This window comes from Beta vulgaris, chromosome 9, assembly GCF_026745355.1.
Source record: "Beta vulgaris subsp. vulgaris cultivar EL10 chromosome 9, EL10.2, whole genome shotgun sequence".
Lineage (NCBI taxonomy): Eukaryota > Viridiplantae > Streptophyta > Magnoliopsida > Caryophyllales > Amaranthaceae > Beta > Beta vulgaris.
In genome coordinates this window covers 43,077,862-43,099,709 of record NC_079210.1, presented here as the reverse complement: position 1 = coordinate 43,099,709, position 21,848 = coordinate 43,077,862, and the positions used below count along the sequence as shown (strand labels likewise).

General features: G+C 35.8%; 2 protein-coding genes across 6 annotated transcripts; both read right to left on the bottom strand.

Moving 5' to 3' along the window:
* Nucleotides 1-1,203: 1,203 nt before the first annotated feature.
* Nucleotides 1,204-4,948, bottom strand: LOC104903902 (hypothetical protein). Of its 3 annotated transcripts, none has more exons than XM_010692038.4 (6): nucleotides 4,718-4,948; nucleotides 4,092-4,238; nucleotides 3,559-3,609; nucleotides 2,712-2,877; nucleotides 2,375-2,603; nucleotides 1,204-2,200 (listed from the first exon to the last, which is right to left on the bottom strand). In XM_010692038.4, the coding sequence occupies exons 1-6, from the start codon at nucleotides 4,789-4,791 to the stop codon at nucleotides 1,629-1,631; spliced, it is 1,239 nt and encodes a 412-aa protein (XP_010690340.2). In that variant the 5' UTR covers nucleotides 4,792-4,948; the 3' UTR covers nucleotides 1,204-1,628. The 3 variants fall into 3 exon arrangements, with proteins under 3 accessions (XP_010690340.2, XP_048491864.1, XP_048491865.1); XM_048635907.2 differs by having other exon boundaries at nucleotides 3,559-3,622; nucleotides 4,718-4,944; XM_048635908.2 differs by having other exon boundaries at nucleotides 3,559-3,622; nucleotides 4,589-4,732.
* Nucleotides 4,949-6,373: 1,425 nt separating this feature from the next.
* LOC104903901 (uncharacterized) lies at nucleotides 6,374-20,980 on the bottom strand. 3 transcript variants are annotated; one of them, XM_010692037.4, is made up of 14 exons: nucleotides 20,780-20,980; nucleotides 19,428-20,085; nucleotides 17,450-17,531; nucleotides 17,298-17,354; nucleotides 15,164-15,219; nucleotides 12,556-12,775; nucleotides 10,633-10,716; nucleotides 10,128-10,202; nucleotides 9,052-9,135; nucleotides 8,068-8,132; nucleotides 7,621-7,861; nucleotides 7,454-7,542; nucleotides 6,899-7,013; nucleotides 6,374-6,811 (listed from the first exon to the last, which is right to left on the bottom strand). In XM_010692037.4, exons 2-14 carry the CDS (start codon nucleotides 20,063-20,065, stop codon nucleotides 6,770-6,772), a joined length of 1,848 nt encoding a protein of 615 aa, XP_010690339.2. In that variant the 5' UTR covers nucleotides 20,066-20,085; nucleotides 20,780-20,980; the 3' UTR covers nucleotides 6,374-6,769. The 3 variants fall into 3 exon arrangements, with proteins under 3 accessions (XP_010690339.2, XP_057247712.1, XP_057247711.1); XM_057391729.1 differs by lacking the exons at nucleotides 19,428-20,085; nucleotides 20,780-20,980 and adding an exon at nucleotides 17,606-18,626; XM_057391728.1 differs by lacking the exons at nucleotides 19,428-20,085; nucleotides 20,780-20,980 and adding an exon at nucleotides 17,625-18,626.
* Between the last annotated feature and the right edge of the window lie 868 nt (nucleotides 20,981-21,848).

Sequence of the window (21,848 nt, the reverse complement as noted above, 5' to 3'; positions counted from 1 at the left end):
TCAAAATTTAATTTATTAGTTTGGGGTAAAAATTATTATTGTATTAATTCATGCTAGTGGGGTATTTTTAATTCTAGAGTCTTTTATTTATTTATTGATTAGTATACGTAGTTTATTTATCATTATTGATATTAATCTCATTAGTCTTACCGTTGTTTAAGGGATAATCATAGGATAACTTTCCCTCTGTAGGATCAACCCTGACTTCCCTACTATATTATTAGGAGGATCGACTCCGACTTCCCTAGTAAATTATTTTTGTTAGGTGCGTAACACACTTATTCGTATTTATATATATAATTCAAAAAAACTTAGGTATTTATTTTTTAAAAGTGCCCAAATTAAAGTATTTATTGACAAAATTTTCAAATATATATATATATATATGCAATTACCCAAATAGCTGGCCATGTTGTTGTCTAATAGAGTAACCAGGAAACTATATACTCCCTCCGTCCCAAAATATAGTTCCCATTTCCATTTTGGGTGTCCCAAAATATAGTTCCCATTTTCATATTTAGTTCCACATTTTTCCGTAATTTGCCTAGAAAAATTGTGTCCCATCATTTATTTGCTTCTTGAATTTTGTTTTTTTTCTTTGTTTATTCAACCAAAATGTTACAATTAATGCTCTTTCACCAATTATCTCCATTCTCTCTCCTAAAATCATCTTTTCCCATACAACATTTATTTAAACTAGCTTTTATGTGCACGCGATGCGTGCGTTAATTTCAAAGTTTGTTATTCTATTAGATACTCCATTCATACTTTATTTATGATTAAACTTAAATGTGAAAAATTCAACAGTTAGATGAATTTAGATGTATTAATTCGCTAATGTAAAAAAATAAAAAGGTTGTGAGTGATTGTTAACATTAATTTTTTGTAAATGAATATTGAACAGAAAGAACAAAATAATGAGTTGGTTTAAATGAATATCCAAAGGTAGTGAATGTTCAGACTTTTCATGTGCACGTTATGTATGACATCTTTTTTAATAAGGTATAAATATTTTGTCCATTTAATTTTTGATTGAAGTATTTGATCCATATACCATTTTAAACTTGTTTTAAATGGCAAGTTGGAATGAAGATTTTTAAATGATTTGCTTTTGTAATTTTTTTCATTCCATTAATTAAATCATTAAGGGTATTTTAGTCACTTCAAAAGAGGACACCACACCTCCTCCCTTGGCTTATATAATAGAGATAAACAAAACATCTTTACTATCCCAACTTGCATAAATTACCGTGAAAAAAGGGAAATAGGAACTATATTTTGGGACGGAGGGAGTACTTAATATCAAAAAAACCTGGAAGATAAATATCTTAGTTAAATAATCTGGAAGATAAATACTTCCTCCGTTTTTTATTAGATGTTACACTTTTCAAATCACGGACTCCTAGGTAATTTTTGGAGAGGAGAGAGATAGAGAGAATGAAAAACAAAAGGGTCCCATGTGAACATGTGATAGGAGAGAGATAGAGAGAAGTTATTACCCAAAATAAAAGTGTAACATCTAATTTAAAACTTCCTAAAATAGAAAGTGTAACATCTAAAAAAAACGGAGGAAGTATTAAAAAACCTCCCATGTTATTATCAACAAACTAAAGGAGTATGAAATATGATCATGGAGGATATGGTAAATCTGAATCATGAATTCTGAGCCGTCCACAGTCAAAATCTGCCTTCTTCAACAGCAAGCTAGCTAAGAATGGAGCCAATACTTTATCCCTCAGAAATTTCACCAATTTCCCATCACTTTGCTGCATAGAACCTACAAAGTAAGCTGTAGTAACAAGATCAATGCATCTCCATTTTCTATCCTTAGCATATTTCTTTAAGCTTGTCTCAATCCTCCTGTACTCTTCCCTTTCCGACTTCTCCTGCTCTTCTGATCTACTCATTGGAAATGCCTCTGCAAGGCATCGTGCAAGAACAATCGTGTCTTCTAAAGTAGCACACGCACCTTGACCGATGTCTGGAGTCATCGGATGGAATGCATCACCAGCAACACATACATTTTCCTTGCTTATATCACCCCATAGTATCTCCCATGGGGGCCTGAATGTTATTGGTGAGCATATAATATCCTCCATTTCAGTCTTCTCTATAATAGCTTTTATATGGTCTTCTACTTGTCCCAGATTATTTAACACATATTCCTTCATCTTCATGGGATTGTCTTTGAGTTCGTCATCTATAATATCCCAATGCATTACAATATATAAGTAAATTCACCTATGGGATTGTCTTTGAGTTCGTCATCTATAATATCCCAATGCATTACAATATATAAGTAAATTCACCTGAGTTTTCCTCCAAACCAGACACAACCTAATATATATAGAGTATAGTGGAACAAATTAAGTACCTTGGTCAGATGAAAAGAAAGTGAAAAACCAGTAAATGGCAGTAGAATCACAGGGGATGATCCCATAACGATAACCATGCCCTGTGAACTGCAAAAATACCGGTTTCAAGCCATGATTTTCCTTCAGATGAACATAACCCCTTATTGCGAACCTCTTGGCGAATGATGGCTTATTGAACCCTAGCCATCCTGCCACTGTAGACTTTATTCCTTCACACCCAATCAATACCTACTCATAAAAAGAATTGATACATTTGAATTTCTAGCAAATAAGAAAGAAATATATAATCATATAGTAAAGTACATATCTCAGTAAAGTTGTTTCTGATCTTTATACCTTGGTCTTCAAGGTTGAACCATCAGCAAGATGAAGCAGCTTCAAATACCCTGATTTTTCGAGGCTAACAACCTTGGAAGAGAACCTAATTGTATTGGTGGGTAATTCATTTGCAAGAGTTTCTAATAAGACTCTTCTTTTTACACATCTTACTTCATGATTTCCACTGCAAAAACCAAATCTTAAAGACTTAAACTAAGCATGTACCAGATGACATGTATGCAACTTACATAACTCTGATACACTCCTTCGGTTTGGAATTCATTCACATAGTGTTATAGAATCGTTCGAAAAAGATGGTATATTCCCTATTTTCCTAAAATAGTGGTTTATGATCGGGTTTTCACGTATGCAGTTTCTTTTTTTCGAGGGGCGTATGCAAGTTCTTAGTTGAGGGGTACAAGGTTCATTATTGATATGAACATTGTTTTTGTTCTTGCTAATTGTATACTGAAACCCTCTCAAAAGAAATTGTATATTAAAACCAAAATATCACAGTGTTAATATAACTAATTGATGAATACGTATGCAAATTTCCCCTAAATAAGTTGAGAACAGGTAAAAGATAACAATGGAAAATATTTTTGTAAAATCATGTATACCCTTAATTAAAAAAAAGGACTAATTTTATGTGATAATTATTTGGGTGAAAAGGGATATTAAATTTAGTTGATATCTTAGCATTTTGATCAGTCTACTCTAATGATCCAACAGCAATTTCAGGCAATATATATATATATATATATATATATATATATATATATATATATATAGCAGAGACAAAATTGGCAATCATAGTCGTCCATGAAGGGAGCAAAATACGATACTGTAAATCTGTAATACTTACTATGAGAGTTCTGCAGTTGGAAGTCCTGATGTTGCTGAGGTCACAATGATCCTGAACCATTTTACTTTACAGTTACAAAAATTTCCAAGTGAGCTATGTAAAAAATAATCAAATGATTTAAAGGTACTACAGGATAGACAAACGAACAGGGGTGGTTCGGGGGGCGCAGAGTGAGCGATGAAACAAGGCCCCAAATTTAAATTCTAGATACGTGTAATTTTAAAAAATAATGCACGAAAATAAAACCGGAGAAATGGTTAAGAATTAAGATGTTGTGATATATAAATGATCTTGGATTAAGAAAAAGAAAGACCTATGTTATAAGGAGAAAATAGAGAGAATTAAATATCAAATCAAACAACTTCATTTATTTTTATTTTGAAACGGCGTAAAATGACAAAGGTTTCATTTGTTTTAGAATTAAGAAATATGTGTCAATTTGAAAAATGTTTTTCACTAAGAATAAAAATAATGTTTCCAATCCAAACAAACTACACATTAATGAAGGAAACAAGTAGAATGTGAGATTGTACCCGGAGAGGCGGCAGTGCTGAGGACGGAGCAAGTCTCCAACACCAAGAGCATCAAGTGCCTTCCAAGCATTAGTCCATGTAACAAATGCAGCCCCACTTACCCTCAATTCATCAGATGATTCCACCACCAAACTCTTCAAACCCAACCTCAATAAATAATGAAAATACTTAATATCCTATCATCAAAGTTAGATCAACAAAAACGAAAACATAAACTACAAACATCAACTTTCACTCACACCTGCAAAGTACAAATTGAACTACTCCCTCCGTCCCAAATTGTTTGCTACATTTGCTTTATCACAAAAACCAAGGAGGAAGTGGGGACCATTGCCATAACAAAAAAGCAAATAGGTAAATTGTGGGACCTATGTACTATATATGGAAATATTTACAAAAATCAAGGAGGGAGTGATGACAAATTTGTAAATAAAGTGTGAGATCTATGTACTATATATGAAAATAATTGCAAATGTAGCAAATAAATTGAGACATACCTAAATGACAAAATGTAGCAAATAAATTGGGACGGAGGGAGTATTTGTTATAAATAATATGAACGCTAGTACTAATTATCCGCAGAATATTCTGATAGTAATAGTGAAGCTATGGTTTTTATTGAGTACCTGTGAAGAGCTAATGCCAGAGACAACCCCGCTATCCCACCTCCAACGATAACAATATCTTTACATGATTCCATCTTTTTCTTTTTGTTTTTTCTGAGGACTTCTGTGTTATGGATGCATATCCACCAAGCGTCCAGAAAGCAAAGCTCTTCACAGTTGACTTGACACAGATCAATTGGTCATTGGGGCTAATATGATAATATGGGTTGTCCTTTTCCTAGGTGGAAGAGTGACAATACCACTATCAATAATTTGACATTTATCTTACTATACTCCCATCTTCTATAATTTATCCCTAGTGTCTTCATGGTAGCGTAATTTTAAGAGATTATTGCATACTTAAGACGTCATTCCTCCATTTCTAATTCTTAATGTTTAATTAGATTTGGAAGGATTTTTCGCCAATTGCAGGCTTTTATAGTTGCGAGTTTGTTAATTGCAGATTTCAAACTCTCCAATTGCAGCCTCATACATTCAAGGTACCTTTAAGTTGCAGCACAATTTGAATTTGAGGTCAAAGATGACGTCATGATTAACCATGGTTAACCTCCAACAGGAATTTTTGTCTCAACCCTTTTTCAAAACCCTTGATTTCTCTCTCTCCTCTGACCTCCATTTTATTTACGTTTATTTCCCTCGTTTTTTTCTCTGTTTCTTCTCTCAACCATTAACACATTTGACATTGTTTTTCTCTCTCCTTTCCTTCAATTCAATGCATTTTCATTTGATTTGGAGTGTTGCGCATCATAAGACAAGGTTAGTACAACTAAATATTTTGTTTTCCCCCAATTTTTTTGGTTCGGGATTTTTAGAATTTTTTTATTTCAAATTTTTTGGGTGAAACAATTAGAGTTTTGTTGATCTCAAAAATTAAGGCTTTTGATTTGAAAAAACCTAAATAAGTATAATTGTAATCATGATTTGATACTTATGTGGTAGGAATTATGTTTAAGAAGGATAGATGTTGGAGTCAAGATGGTATGAGGTGTAATTGCGGGCTGTACATTTCAAAAACGAGAGCTTGGACTAAGGACAATCCGGGGAGAAGGTTTTACGCATGCCCAAACTATGATTATGACACTAACGACACACGCGGATGCAAGTACTTTAAGTGGATTGATGAGGAAGACCCAACAGATTAGCAGAGAGATGTATATTAAGGTTAATGGAAGACAAGAGACAACTAAACAATGAAGTGGAGGTGCTCAAGGGGAAGCTGAAGGAATCAGTTGCACTTGAAAGAGAAGAGAGACAAAAAGGAGGCCAGAGGAGAAAGAGGAGAGAGAGCAACTGGAGGTCAAAAGAGAGAGAAATCAAAAGTTTTAGAAAAAGGTTGAGACAAAAATTCCAGTTGGAGGTTAACCATAACGTCATATTTTGCCTCAAATTAGAGAGTTTGAGTTTGAAATGAATAGGCTGTAATTAAAAAACTCACAACTACAAAAGACTGCAATTGATGAAAAATCCAATTTGAAAAGAAAAAAAAAACAAGCGTTGCTTAATAAAACAAGTATACAGTATAGTACAGCAAAAAAAATTCAAAATGCAATTATAAATTTCTATTACCCCTCTTCTTTTTTCATCGACCAAACCTATGTGTAAAGGAAAGCACAACCAAAGTTGAGGTTAAACGATAAAGCGGCAGTGCTCTACAGGTTGAAGCCATAAATGTGACGTATTTTCACATATTTGAGACGAAATTCGCCGAATAAAAAGCAGGTAACAATCCAAAATTTTCCAGGTCGTTACAAGTATATGGGAACTAAAAGCAACATATGCTTAAACATTCTTCCGGATAAAAAAATCCTAAACAATGTTACTTTTCTTTTGGAAAAAATAAACAATGCAACCTATCAATCTAACACTCCTACTTTTTGAGGATAAATAAGGTTACTCATGCAGGACGTTCACTCCTATTACCCAACTGACCCAACTTACTAAAAGATTACAACACAGCTAAGAAAGAAATAAGCAAAAGGGAAAAAGATCTTAAAAAATCTCCGAGGCCATCTCTGTCTCTCGCTCTCTCCATATGCCAGCGTACCGCTTCAATCATCTGCTTTCTGGAAATTTTGCCTCGTAATCTTGAGGTGCCTGTAACAACAATACCACTCAAATCTTTTCAGAATTTGATCTCGTTACGACACCTAAAACAGGATAAGTAGTAATATATGCACTTACGATGTATGTTGCACTGATCATCTTTGCTGCAAACCACCTGCCATGTAGGGCACGTTGTGCATTCATTGCTGCTTGGGTGCTGTCAAATTTTAAGTACACATATCCCTCACTGTCCCTGCACCCAGAAAAAATTGAAGTGTGGAAGAAGATATAAGAGACAAATCTTAAACAAGATGCTTGCTCCAGTCAAGTTACTTGCAGTAAAGGACTCCGGAAATATTTGCACCATGTGAACAAAAAAGTAAGAATTTAACAGCCAGCTCTCAGCTTCTGGCAACTTGAGAAGCACTTTTGGCATTTAGACTTGGAATATACTAGCTCCGGAAATGCAAAAACTATTTGGAGTGACTAGTCCAAGAATTTGGATTGAATGCATATACCAGCTTGCAGGGGATTTTACGAAAAAGACTACATTGGCCAAGGGTAGGATCATGTCAGAGTCACATTAGAAATCTAACATATAACATGAATATGACATTATCCACAAGACCACAAAGAGACTGAACCAGGGGTATTAACATCTACAGATTTTCTTAGAAGCTTTTAAGTTCTCACTTGTCCACAAAGATGTGCTTCACGGCACCATACTTCCCACACTCTTCCTGCACATCCTCCTTTATGTCCAGATCAAAATCAGGTTCGGTCTGAAATGAGAAAAAAATATGAGCAACATATAAACAAAATAATCATTTCAAAGAAACCCACTAAGATGGTTTTCAAACCTCCAGCTTGGGATCAAACATATTTTTCAACAATAGACATTCACTGGGGACGCCGACCGGGTCAGCAATTGCAAGAGTGCCCAATGGAGTAGTTAGACCAGCACCAGGTAGTCCTCCAAGAGGGGATATAGAAGGCTGCATGAGAGGAGCAGCCAAAGAAGAAACTCCAGGAACAGCCCCAGGCATTGGCGCAGATATACCTGCGCTAGTAACAGCTGAAGAGGCCAGTGTGCCAGGAACACTGAATCATAATGATCACCCAAAACAGCAACAACCTCAATCAGAAAGCTATTATATGAAATGAACATTGGCAAACAAGCAGCTCAAGGTTGAAGTAGAAGCATAGCACTAGCCCAATTGCCATATATTAGACAATAAACTCACAACTCATGTCATAACCAAATAGTGCATTGGCCCTTTTGAGTTATGTTGAAAGATACTACTGACCTTGTAACATTGCCGCTACGATCCAATTTCTGCATGAGAAGTGCTCGGGAACTTGCATTCAGAGCCTTTAAAAAAAGCAGATGTATCAAATAATTTGTGGTCTAAATTGAAAAGAGCCGGAGCAAAGCAAATGCAGAATATACAGGCTATAGACATGCATGCACAAGAAGTGCTCGGGAACTTGCATTCAGAGCCTTCAAAAAAAGCAGATGTATCAAATAATTTGTGGTTTAAATTGAAAAGAGCCGGAGCAAAGCAAATGCAGAATATTCAGGCTATGGACATGCATTCTATATAACGCAAGCATGGACAATTGCTATATTAACGTGGGTTTATGAAAGCGGAATTTTTTTTTTGAAGTTGTTAATCTAAGTAAAAGGTCTATCAGACATTCTATACAAGGTAAGCGGGCCAAATAAAAGGGGTAATGGCTAGTTTTGATTACAAAAACAAGTCATTGTGGCTAATTTCTGATGCAGTTTAAAAAATAAGTAGGGGTATGGGGTACAAAAAGTTTCCAAATCAAACAACTATATAACGCAGCCAGTGAATGAGCCAGTGAGGAAATCAGTTGCCTCTCTCTATACATGGTGCCCAGACCACAGTGCCTTTCGAAAAAATGCAGGGGTACCCGGTGCATTTACAGGGAATACACACCCTGAAAAATTAGATTAACAAATGAATCCCTTCTCCAAACTAATTTAGTAATTTGTCAATCTACCCCAAGCATTAATTAATCAACCAAAGCAAGGACTAAGTTAGATACTTGCCAACAAATATTCCAGTGGTGATAAATTTATCACAAATATGAGTTTGACTTCCTAGACATCGGTCTATAACAAGCATTAAGAAACTTAATTTCTAACAATTAAAATGTTGCAGCAACTTCCAAAGGAACCATAACCCAGACGTAACTCCCCTTAACACATCAGAGAGCTCTAGAGAAGAGATTTGGCACAAAACAAAACAAATGCAGGAACTCACCAAGCCACCACCTTCATCATCATCTAAATCACCAGTAGTTGCCCCAGCATCCTGCATTCCAGGTTGATCAGTAACAGCTGAAACCTGCAATACAAGAAAGTAGAATTCAGAAAATATATCTAGCAGCCATCTCAAATATTGAACCTTCGCGTTCCCCCTTCCTCTCTCCTCTCTCTCTCTCTCTCTCTCTCTCTCTCTCTCTCTCCAACATGCATGAACATTAGAAGCCAGCAAATGTTCTACTGAGCTAGCATGTCTCAGGTGATTAAAAGCCCCAAGGTTCCACTCTCGTTCTTCTAATTTGCAACCCCAATTTTCCAATCTGGATTTTCCAACCCCTAATAGGCGAGTCTGTTTCCCCCCTGGCGACTCCGACCCGGATTTCGCGTCCGCACTCGCGTCTTGTTGACACCTGTACGGCGGGGTGAGGAGACGAGTCCGAGCATCACAGCCCATAAAGTCTACTAGCCCAATCAACCATAAAATTTAAGGGGAAAATTCAATCATGCAAACTCCTTGAGTTAGAGCATGGTGTTACACCATAAAGTCAACTAATTCTCAATTTCAAGTTAAAGATCCTATCTCATTTGACTGAAATTCCAAGTTCCTTAAAGTTCAAAAAGTCAGAACGTCATAGAATCCAAAACGCCGTTACTAATGCAAATCCAACTAGGCAAGAATGCACCGATCACCTTTTCATTGCCATATCAGACTTAAAAATTCCAAAGATCTTTCTTGAGTATGAACCACACTTGTACTCTTTACAACTTCAATCGCACTTGTATGTTTTTTGCCATGCAGAACTAAGGCTTATCAAAAGAACGATAACCACAACTCAACAACCAAGTATAAATCCCATTAAAAATAGGTCTGGGCAGGTCCAAATTTATGTGAACAAACTCATAGAAAGACACGCAAAAGAAACGGTGTTTTAAAGAAGCAACAAGAAAATAAATTCAAAACAGATCTCCAAAATTGTGAAAGCTAAAAGTACATCATTCAATGAATACCACATATAATGTTGTAAAAAGTAAAATTGATATCCCACAGAGCTAGTGAAGAGCTGTCAGAATTACCTTCATAACCCGACCACCAATATCCAATTGCCCATTTAAAACTTGAGCTGCTTTAGCGTCTTCAAGACGTGCAAACTACATGACATATCGAAAACCAGCATAAGAATAAAAAGAGAAACTTGGTAAAAATTAATTAAGCCAGAGAAAGCCTTCAGCAGTTCAGCACTCCATGCTACATGTGACAAGAGGAGCAGTTTAATGCAGGATGATTTATGTCATCTGATAAAAAGATAGCCAGGCAGGGCAGGGAGGGTGCAGAAATTGTGATCATTTTTATAATTTCATCATTCGAACAAAAATGATTAAAAACCAAACTTACCAAGAAACTAAAGAGAAACACCACCACTTTTCCTTTGTTTACTTTTCTAATCTCTATCATTGCACTATAGTTTATATTATTTTTTTTCCACTATAGGCAGCTTATGTTAGTTTACATGCATGTGGGGATTGTATAATGAACTGGTAAAGGGCTGACTTCACAAGCAGCATTTTGGTAAATGCTCACCTGGACAAATGCAAAACCTTTACAGAGACCTGCTTCATCACGAGGTAACTGCACCAACTCTATAGTACCAAATGATTCAAAAACCTGGAAAGGAACCCATAAGTTAAGCCTCATAAGACAGATACATGGTCAAAATAGCAAGTAATAAATGAACGTTTTGAATTCCAAAGTCATCAAAAGAGCAACTCTCTACAGGCAGCAAAAAGGCACAATTAAAACTTGCAAGAGATTGTAGAACTCACAAAAAAACAAAAAGAAAAATGCACTCACCGATCCCCACAAGTTCAGCGATGAAAAAACATATATTGGATAATTCATAAAAGTGAAAGCGTTTTGGCAGCAAAGAAAGAAATATCAGCAACTCCAAGATTGTTGACCTGAACGCTATCTTGGTATACTTATTGAAATTAAAGGAGAAGGATTTGAAAGATAGGAGGACCTGTAACTAAAATCTACAAATATGAGAGTGAGAATCGAGTGTGCTTACAGAAGGAACTAAATGTGCTAGAGTATGTTTCAATCTTTCTAGACATTGAAGGTAGGTTTGGCTAAATGACTCAACCTAGTCTTTTTTCTTCATTATCGTCGACTCTTCATACATAGTTAATTTCTTGTCTTGATATCGAATCGTGGCAAAAGTTGCTTCATTCAACTCCCCTAACATCCCTTTGAATCTCATAACTATTTACATCTTACTCTATATCCAAAGGAAAGAAAGAAAGTTTACCATTTACTAACTTTTCAATAAGCCACCTCGTAATTACACCCTTTTCGAAGAAAAGAAATATCGCAGATTACTACCTTTTTAAATATAAAATTGCTACCCTTGGTTTTAAATGAATTTACTTTGGGGCCAAAACAACAATTCAAGACCAATATTATAAAAATACATCACAACTTATATACATACATTATGACATCATCTTGGGTGAAAAAATACATCGACAAACTGGCGATAAGTAGCAATAATACATGTTAAATGATTAAAGGTAAAAATTTAAAACTATTTTTTGGAAGGTTGAAAGTCACAGAGTGGACTACTGAAAAGGTAGTACTCCCTCCATCCTATATCAATTGATACACTTTGACCGGCACAAAGATTTAGGTGTTTTATCTGACTTCTTTTATTATTGGTACTTCGTCCGTTTCGTTTTAAATGCAAGAAATGGGTATCTTTTATGAGATATAAAATATTCATTTGTTGCATTTAAAACGAAACGGAGGAAGTATTTGTTATTGGGGTATTTCTTTTTTCACTGCAGTTAGTGGGTTGTGGGGCCTTAACTTTTGAGGGATGAGTGAGAGAGTTGCTTTTTATTATAGTTTGGGCCCACCACAAAGAGAGAAATAATATAAAATTTGTAGGACCTTGCCACTTTAGGAAGTGTATCAATTAATGTGGGACGGGACGAAAATGAAAAGTGTATCGATTATCATGGACGGAGGAAGTAGTTGACAAATTTCCTTAAAATGGGTTGCGGGGTCCTAACTTTTCAGGGATGAGTGACAGAGTTATTTCTCTATTATTGTTTGGGCCCAGCATAAAGAGAGACATAATAAATAAAAAATTGTAGGGCCTTGCCACTTTAGGAAGTGTATCAATTAATGTGGGACAAACGAATATGAAAAGCATATCGCTTAATATGGACGGAGGAAGTAGTTGACAAATTTCCTTAAAAAATGGCAAGCTTTCAGCAACATCTCCAACCAGAAATTTACTGGACAAGCTGATAATGTACTCAAGGTATGTATAGCTGCCACATTGCAGTGTACTTTTACATCCAAAATTAACAGATTATCCTTCTTTTAGTGGATATATTATGATGAAGTATGAAAAGCATGGTAGAGAACAACTAATATGGTATGGATCCTCAAAAACAATAAACTACAAATAAGATCCGAAGTAGAAATTAAATTCCTTACCACGCGAAGCTGATCTTCTGTGATGTTAGGAACTAAATTGCCAACATATAACCTTCTTGCTGCCCCCGAAACAGTGAGACCTGCAGCAGTAGTAGATGTAGACTGGACCAGATTTTTCTCAGCCTCAGATGGTTTAACCATGACTGGTTGACCACGTATAAGTTGTCCAGAGAGTGCGATAGCCATTGGCACTGACATCACATCATAAAACTCAATGTACCTGCAAAATTGATTTTATTTAAATAATTGAAGCTTGTCCGTGAAACTACGTATTGCATTCAGCACCTTCCAACCAACCCATAACAAAATAATAATAAACAAATGGAGGAAAATACACCTCATTTTTGAAGAAAAATAGCTGCACAACTGACAAGTACATCATTTTTAAGCGGCAAGCACACTAAGTCTTAACATCCTTAAGTCGCACTATTATCAAACGGCAGATACAACGATCGTTTGACATTTGCAGGTACATCATTTTATATTTGCAAGTACATACTTCCTACGTTCTCTTTTACACACTGGAGCATGGCACAAATATTTAGCAGATGAGAGAAATAAGAGGATAGTAAAGGACCCCATGTGGCATGTGCAAGGAAAGGAAAAGAGAGAATATATTGACAAGAATGCCGATGTTGCAACTTGCAAGTGATATGCAACATCCTACAATGGGAAACATTTCAAGTAAAAAAGAACAAAGGAAGCATTCTCTATAACAATACCTAATGAAAAAAAAGAACTTCCTTGGTTTTCCAGAAATATAAACCTGTAGCATAATACTTTGTACCTGAAGTAGAAAAATATGTACATGCAGTTCAAATTAATGTAATTATCCTTCTCATCCTCATCTAAAAATTCTCACTAAATCTCTCCAGTATGGATCTGTACTCCCTTTGTTTCCCAAGTTCCACTCAATTTCTTTCTTTTTTAAGTTCTACTCACTTTTGCTTTATTCCTTATTTTGCCAGACTTTTTTCCTTTCATCCTCTAATATCTAGCAATATGGAATCAGCTTATATCTTTCTCCTTCAAAGTAACTAAAAGACACATTGTGTGGTCTCTTTATCCAATTGTCCTTATTATTGGAGCTACAGTAAGTGAGCAGAACATAGAAGAACGGATAGCATTATATGCTTATATGTATCTATAATGTGTCTATAAAGAGAAAAGGGTAAAATTCTTAATAACAGGCATTGCAGAGCAAACAATTCTGTAGAAAAATTAATATAAACATGGGAAACGGACTAACAGTAGCATTACAGGAAAGACTCAATTGGGAACAGGCATAAGTTTCACAGATGATATAACTTAAGGCAATTCCCTTCATTAAATTTGAATGTAAACAATGTCCACTATGGTCTAGTAAAAAATATAAAACAGCTATAGAAATATAGATAATAAGATTCCAGCATATAAAATAGTAAATAATAGAGCAAACCCAGGTTGTTAATATTTCATCAAACTTTGGATGACGAACTTGTGTCTATGCTTTTTACCTGTTCATATTTCTATAAAGCTTCATGTTTCCTTATAATAAAAGTCAAACTGAATTGAGTTAGGTTCCCTAAAAATGAAATTAACTCCCCTCCCTTTCTCTTCCACATAGGCACTTCAAGGTTGGATAAGCCGAGTATTTACTCTTGAATTACTAGATTGGCCATAGTTGACAACTTGACATTATATAACTTTTCCTAATAATGATGAGCCACATCATAACAGAAGTATCTACATTGTTGCCCTGACTCCAATCGTGTTAACATTTTGAAAGTTGGGTGTATGTACATACCATTGTTGGGGCTATAATTGTAGGATGGACATTCTGGCTTTAATGTTACCAAAGCTTTATGTGGTAAGTTAAATACTCCTTAGGATATCAAAATCTCCTAAATATATATGAGATATAATCTTTTAGGTCCTCCCCATTTTTACTGGCATCAATTGTGTTTGCACAAGGACCAAGGATTAGAGAAAGATGAAAAAAAGAGACTCATGTGCTAGGGCCTAGGAGAGAGAAAGAGATAATATATTGCCAAAAATGAATCGATGCAAGTAATAGGGAGCCAAAAGTGGGAAATAATGCAAGAAACAAAAAAGTAGGAAGTATTTTTTATTTAATCTTTCAATTTTTGTAAACTTCAAAACTTTCGACCTCCTCTGAAACCAAAACACAAGCCCCCTCTTTATTCATCTTAGTTCCCTACTTCTATGTTGTTAATAATCCTGGCAATTTCTACTAATCCAGTTTGAACCAACCCGAGGGCGCAACCCAATTTTCAAACATTATACCATATGGTAAAGTTTTAAGATGATTACCACAAATGGAAACATCCTACTAAACATAACTTCCAGGATTCACTAAAAACCAGGAAAAGAAGAACTTAAATGTCTGAGGGTAAATATTGAAACTTCAATATCTGGACCCAGCAATGCCATTGAGTAGTTTGGGTGGCCCTAAAGTTGTACAGCAGTAGAACTCAAATAATTAACAACTTATAAGATCTAGACATATCTAAACCAATCCAAGTAGTGAAACATCCACAAAAGATTACCACTTCAAAAAAAAAAAAAAATGCTTAATTAGAAGATATGACGTTTATAAAAAGCTTACCCGACTCCCTTGGAACGTCTAGAATTACGATCCATGATGAGTCGTACATCTCGAACCTGCAGATCATCAACAGAACTTAAAAAAGTGATGGGGGAAAAAACTAATCCGTACATAAATGTGTGTGCGCAAGTGTGTGTTCGTTTACATACTAACATATGATAAACTGCAAAATCCTTCCTCACCACAAAAAAAAGGAAAAAAAAGGCTGCTTAATTAAGGTCACTGAGCAATAAAGCTCTTCGCTTGAGATAATATGTCTAACTCGTCAAGTTTGCCGATCCAACGCAGCGATTAGAAATAGGAACACAAAAATAGACAAGATCTCATGTAATAATCAAAAAAGATCAGACAAAGATCAAAGGTTGCTAGACTATTTTGAAAGAGAAAGCAAGCCAAACGATAGGAGTGCAAATAGAGAGACAATACAGAGGAGCAGAAGCATAAGAGGACCACAAAAACTTCCAGCAAACGAGATATCTTTGTCCACGAAATTCTAACCCATTCATGGTCATTTCTCCTTATAGACTAGCAGAGGTCAGCTGATACAAAGTTTTTAGATGTTCTATATCATGGACAGGTGAGGTTTCACAGCAGCATTAACATAGAATCACAACAGAATCTCCTGAATGTGAGATGAAAGGAAGAAGTCAAATTACTAATGGAATTAAAACTCGGCCATTCCATTACGTCACGGCCGTCCTGTAACAGATATGGAAGTTGCCGTTGCGAGAAATCCAGTTATAGCATGCAGCGACAAGAATCACGTCTTTCTCGCTGCGTCGTCCTTTACGTAACGGTGACTCACCGCATTAGAGCATTCTTTTTTCCAACACATCCATTCTTTTGACATAATTGACGAAAGAAAAAGCATAAACAGTAAGAAAAACAACAACGCACACATTCTAAGAAGGGAGAATAAATTAAAGGGGCATTTAAGTTTGGATGTATATGAGTTGTTTCATACTTCCTGTTTTCATAATACTTGACACGATCTGCCTTTTCCACTATGCAACACTCTCCTTTTGACTGTATTATGTGAATTCTATGTAAGGCAAAATATAGTCCTGTCATCATGTGGGATCTTGTTAGACTCGTCTCGGTATATACTTCTATAATATCATCTTTTTATAATTTTTATTTATAGCAAATAGAGTTATTAATGGTTAAAAATATGCATTGGCAAGCTGGCCCGGCGATAAGCTGCTTCTGAGATAACGTGACTGCTACCATAATTGCAACCGCATCCAGGATTTTTTTCTATGATAGATAGTGTTCCTTTTTACCCATGATGTAATCCATTTTTTCCTTGGGGACTAATCTCTCAAAAGTAATACATTTTCAGAAAAAGGATTACCATGTGATATCTTTGAAAAGGGATTAAAATTCTACTACATGGATTATTAAGCACCATTCTCACGTTCTCATATAAGAGTTTCCTCCCCTAAAATTTACTAATTTACTCTCTATATATAGAGGTATTTAAAAAGAAAGAATATATTCACAAGCAGTAGGTAATTTCTTTGACTAACTTGAGTTTATATCAAACCACCAGTAGGTAATTTCTTTGACTAACATGAGTTTGTTAGCACTCTCCCCAGAAACTCTAGAAAACTATGGAACTAGGAGCTTTAATGTCTAGTTGTGGGGTACCACCATACCAGGGAAGCATTTTATGGTACAATGTACATTGACAAGGGCTCGTTTATGCAGGATTATTCAGGAGACCATGGAGGACGAAAAGCAACACTTTCGGTTTTGAGTGGAAATGGCAAGTTACTTGTTTCACAAAGGGAGCCTCATAGTTTCAATTTTCACATTTAATTAATGAGGGGTCTGAAGCAAAACTGGACCAATGGGTGGGAAGCTATCAAAATATGAAACACACATGTTGAAATTTAAAAAAAAAAAAAAAAAAACAAGAAGATGGAAGGGTATTTTTCCATTAACATTGAACTTGAATAGAGATGTTCCCGCTGAACTTGTAAAGAGTTTACTTATTATGAAGGGTGTCAACAAAGAAAAAATGAATGCAAGAAAAATGAACATCATAAGGACAAACAGTTGCCAATACAACAGCAGACAAGATATGAACACTGACAGTGACAGAAATGTAGCAAGCAATTAGATTTCTCACCTTCCCTGCTCTAGAGAAAAATTCAAAAATGTCTCTTTCATCTGCCCTCAAAGGGAGCTGCCAGCAAAATTTAGTAGATTCAGCTTAGAAATTTTAAGAGAAGTAATGCCCAAAACATGATATTAAGACAAAAAGAGTTATAATTGCAAAACCTGATAAGCAAAAACTGTCCTCTGATCCCGTTCAGGGTCAGCCTCCGGTTCTGCTGTGTCATCTTTCTTTTCCTTGGGACGTCTGCATAAAAATCAAAGGCTCAGATAACTTAAACTATGAGGAGCAAGAAAATAGCAGCAGAAACTGAGACAGACACTTTATTGGGTTGAAAACCTATGGAGAAAAAGTCCTGTCCTAATCCAGTTGATTTTAATAACATAAAGAGCCATCAGACCAGCATGGATGTTTAAAACTATCATAGCAATTAAGAGATCTTGAAATAGCAGCACTCTCTCCACTATTTGCATTAAAGTCGAACCAAGCCCTGCAGCGAACTGCAGCAAGTTACTGGAAGGAACAAAATTCACTGATAATTAATTACAAATTCATACAGAAGTAGAAGATACAACCAACCTGTTTAAAACACAAGGACAGGAACATCAACAGCACTACAGCAGGTAATTTTCAATTATATTACTAAGAAAACAAGACAAGCAGGATGCACCATCTGTATTCATGATAAACCCTTTTTTGTAAGAAGGGGGAGGGCTAAGAGGCTATTGAATGTGTTTGATATCAATATACAAAGAAACCAAAAGTTTCCTCAGACAATCAGAACACGCACCATTAAATCTGCCAAGTTGATCACTGATCAAGAGCAATTCTTCAGCACACAGTAAGGGTGAAAGACACTGATACATCTATAGAGTGTGTAAGATGGATTTATCGGGACAACATACAGCATATGGCTGTCCAAACAGAAGGATAAGATAAGTATATCATAAATAATGCCCAAGAAACACTAGCAGGTGACAGCAAGTCCACTCTCGAGTGATTCACTGCGAACCGTGACAGAAAACATTTTTGAACTACTTAAATCAGTAAGTGGAAGAATATTGAGGAAAAGCTACGAGATAGAAACCACATGCATTTCATATCCTAGGGACTAATATTAAGTCATTAAACAATTTGTTAGAACATAATAGTCCTGCAAAATTGTTTTGACCAGCCTTGTTAGCCAAGTGTACACTGCTAATCCCACAGGATTCAGAAGATGAAGTGCTTCTCCTAAGCAAAGATCATCACTCCCTTAACAGCATGTCTGCAACACAATAAATGTAATTAAGCAATCGTGTCGAGAGGTGGAGGATAGGAAAAAATTCTTAACAAAAATCATCCTAGATAGCCTCCAATATTGAATCCCAACAGCAAGACTTCTCACAAAATCCCCGGGAGTTTAGGAAGAACAATTCCAAAGCCTGGCTCATTTGCCAGAATGACCATCTGAAGATTGCTCTAGCATATCTGCGAGTTCCCAGAATCTAGCTTTCAATACTTGGAATATTATTACCATCAAAAACATGATAAAGCACAGAAGTCATAACAAAAAGCACAACTGTTATATAGTTATGTTTACATAAAATAGGCTACATCACCCTTCCCAGGATCAACTGGCAGAAAAGAAAAGCAAAAGGTGCATCAAGTTAAGAGACATGAGAACCCCTAGATTTAGGTAAGCACCAAGTAAAGGAAAAATTCAAAAAACCCTCACCAAAAGACAAGGAAATTAAGAAGCTAAATTATTGCTCAAAACATGGAACAGAAGAACAGGTATCATAACTCAGACTTGGTTGAAGCAACAGATGATAGCATCAACAAACGTAGAGGTTATATTCCACTAGAGAGCCACTAAGTTAAACAGCACCACTAGCTGCAAACATCAGCACCGAAAAGGACAAGAACACTGTATTAATGCCGGACAAGACAATATCAAGCTATTTTTGAGCTCAATTTAGAAGTCTTCAAGGTTGATGTGTCATGTGCTAATAACAAATCTAATATAGAGAGAATCAACACAGACTCATCAGCAGTCCATCACAGACTGGAATATCTATATATACAGATATAAGATCAAATATTTCAGGATACCACTGAAAACAGCCAAATAAAATGGCAAATTTGTTTTGAAAAATATACCTGCTTTCTTTGTCACGTACATCTCTTTCAGGAACTCTATCTACAAATTCTCTTTCCCGAGGCTTCTCAATGTGTTCCCTGTCCCGGCTTCTCTCCCTGTATTCCTTGTCCCGAGTCCTCTCCCCATCCTCCCGATGCCTAACTGAATGACTCCTGCTACGTCGATCACGCTCAAGTGTTCCCCTCTCGCTCTCCTTCTCATGGTCACGTTCTTTTTTTCCACCATCACGATCCCTTTCCCGTCTTTCCCTCTCCCTGTCCCTATCCCTATCTCTGTCCCGGTCCCTCCCATTTCTCTCCTCTCTTTCTCTATCCTTATCCCTATGTTCTCTGCTACTTTTACGCCTCTCCCCATCTTTATCGCTTTTTTCTCTTTCTCTAGATTGTGACCGATGCCTGGATGAACCCTTCTCTCTATGCCGGTCTTGATCACGATCACGTGCATCATCCACAGGCCTGGACCGCTTCGATTTACGATCCTCATCATTTTCGTCCTCACCCCTACGCCTAGAACTTCGACTACGATCTTTATCCCCTGATTTTACTAATTCATCGCCACCATTGGCAGCTTCCTTTGATTTGTGAGGCTCTGGATTTTCCACTGTCTTCTCCAAATATTCATACTCATCAAAATCCATAATTCTCACTCTTCAAATCACTGCACCACAAACAACAGTCCAACAACGTTCAAAGAACTGTCATCATAGCTCAAAAAGAAAAGGCTTATACATTACACAAACATACGCAAGCATCAAAAGTTCCACTAATCTATTACAAACATAACTCTCACCAGCGGTTCTTCACTTAACTGAACCTAACAAATAGCTCAAATCTAGGGTTTACACCTAAATTTTGCATAAAATTAGCTCAAATCTCGCCGTTCAGTAAAACTTAGTAAATCTCATCCCTAGGCTAAAAATTGAAGAATTAGGCAATTCTCAAAAGCTACATCCTATTTCTCGTGCTCTTAATGCATAATTTACCGACAACGACCTCAATTCAATAATGAACGCAAACTATACAAAAACAAAAACACTTCAACTCCAAAAACACAAAACAGCTAAAAAACGAGGGGAAAAAATCAACGAAATATCAGATTCAGCTACTTGCAATTAAGTAACAGAAACATCAACTAACATTTCAAGTTAACGATAATTTCAGAGTAAATTCAACATAGAAGATGAAACCCTAACGAATAAAACCCTAAGTATAAACTAATTCATTGAAGTGAGACATAGATTAAAAAAAAAAAGCATAACATGAGAAGAAAAATTAACGACAATAAAGTAAATTAATACAAGAAATAAAATCGAATCCATAAAAATAAATTAAGAATTAGAAATGAAGATTACCTCAAAATTTTGTGGAGAAAAACAACGAGATAACGGAGTAGAGAGAGAGTGGTAATTTTGAAGAGAGGAAAGAAGGAGAGAGAACGAGAGAGAGGTTCTACTAGAGAAAATATTTAGCGAAGGGCTCTCTTTTTTCTCTCTCTTCTTATTGTTTATTTTTTCACAGACTCGAAATAGCAAGTTGGATAATAGAAGCCGAACTTAGGGCATTATGCGTTTGTACAGGAAGAGGCCTAATAAGAAAGCTGTTTATGGATGGTACGGCCCGCTGAGTCTAGCCCGTCTAGTGGCTCTCCAATCAACTCTATGCTATCTTCTTTTCTCAAGTTACTTTCAAAAATTATACTTCCTCCGTTTTTTATACATATTACTAGGTTTTGACCCGTGCAAAATGCACGGAATTTTTTTTACTTATAAATTTTATGATGTTTAATTTCTCCCAAAATCATTGGATGAATATTAGATCGTGATTTAAACTTTTTATAATATATCATATCGTTTATTAGGAATATTTTAAAACTGACTTATAACCTGTGCGTTCAATGACTAATGTAGTTAATATTACGTGCGATGTTGACTGAAAAAGTCTCTACTCTACCCATTGCTTCACATTGAGGATCAAATAAAATCACAATTCGCTCCATTATCGGGATTCGATCATGCAACCACTTCTTTTCCTACTTTCAGTCGTCCCTACTTTCCACAGTCCCTCTCACCCCCCCCCCCACTCTTTTGTTGTCTTAAGATCTCGTGATCTTTATCACAAATGAAATTTCATACCCTAATACTGGTAACTCTTGATATGGCTAACTTAACCCATATAAATTACAAACAAAAAATGGAGCATTAAAACATAGCTATAATTGTTATATTTAATTGAATCTTTTTCCTGAATTTGGGCAATATCATATTTAAATAAAATGGAGATTTATTCGAAAAATTGCTACATTCGATCAATTGAATCTTATGTTATTACTGGAAAAAAGTTCCCATTCAATACCTGATTTATACGAAAAAAGTTATCCAAATACCAGATTTTATTCGAAAAAAGTTATCCAAAAAGTTTGAC